A 537-nucleotide genomic window follows, 5' to 3' on the forward strand; every position below is an offset into this window, starting at 1 on the left:
GGAGCAGTTGCCAGTGGACATCAGCGGCCAGATAGAGCTCGACCTTCCGCGAACATTTCCAAACAACAAACGGGTAAATACTAAAACACAAATTTTCTGTTTTCTCCCCTGAGGTGTACATACACTGGAGCTCAAGCTGTATCCTGTGTTAGCTCCACTCTACCTATGCTCATCAAGTCGCTGCTGCTGCTGCTACTGTTGCTGCTGTTTTTGTTTCTGTTTCGGTGTCTCGGTTGTGCAGTTCCGCTGCAGCGGGGGCATCTGCGCGTTGCGGCGGGTGCTGCGGGGGTTTGCTGCTGCACGCCCTGGGGTTGGGTACTGCCAGGGCTTGAATTTCCTCGCCGGCACTCTTTTGCTGTTTCAAGAGCAAGAGCTCGCACTCGCTTCGCTGCTGCAGCTCGTCGTCTCTAATGATAAAAACAAAGGTAAAGAACGAAAACAAAAAAAAGCGGGGCTGCATGCCGCGGGATAGTATATATATATATATATATATATATATATATATATATATATATATATATATATATATATATATAT

The 537-nt window shown here is 46.4% G+C and overlaps 1 protein-coding gene across 1 annotated transcript in view; it reads left to right on the plus strand.

The window, feature by feature from the left end:
• EMH_0029600 (TBC domain-containing protein, putative) overlaps positions 1–537 on the plus strand; it is a gene marked incomplete at both ends in the record, with an annotated part of 6,187 nt that overhangs the window by 3,376 nt on the left and 2,274 nt on the right. Inside the window, one exon of the mRNA XM_013494321.1 lies at positions 253–425. Within this exon, the coding sequence (XP_013349775.1) occupies positions 253–425 (173 nt within the window). The remainder of the gene's footprint in view (positions 1–252; positions 426–537) is intronic.

This window comes from Eimeria mitis, genomic scaffold (assembly GCF_000499745.2).
Source record: "Eimeria mitis Houghton genomic scaffold, Emh_scaff1107, whole genome shotgun sequence".
Taxonomy (NCBI): domain Eukaryota; phylum Apicomplexa; class Conoidasida; order Eucoccidiorida; family Eimeriidae; genus Eimeria; species Eimeria mitis.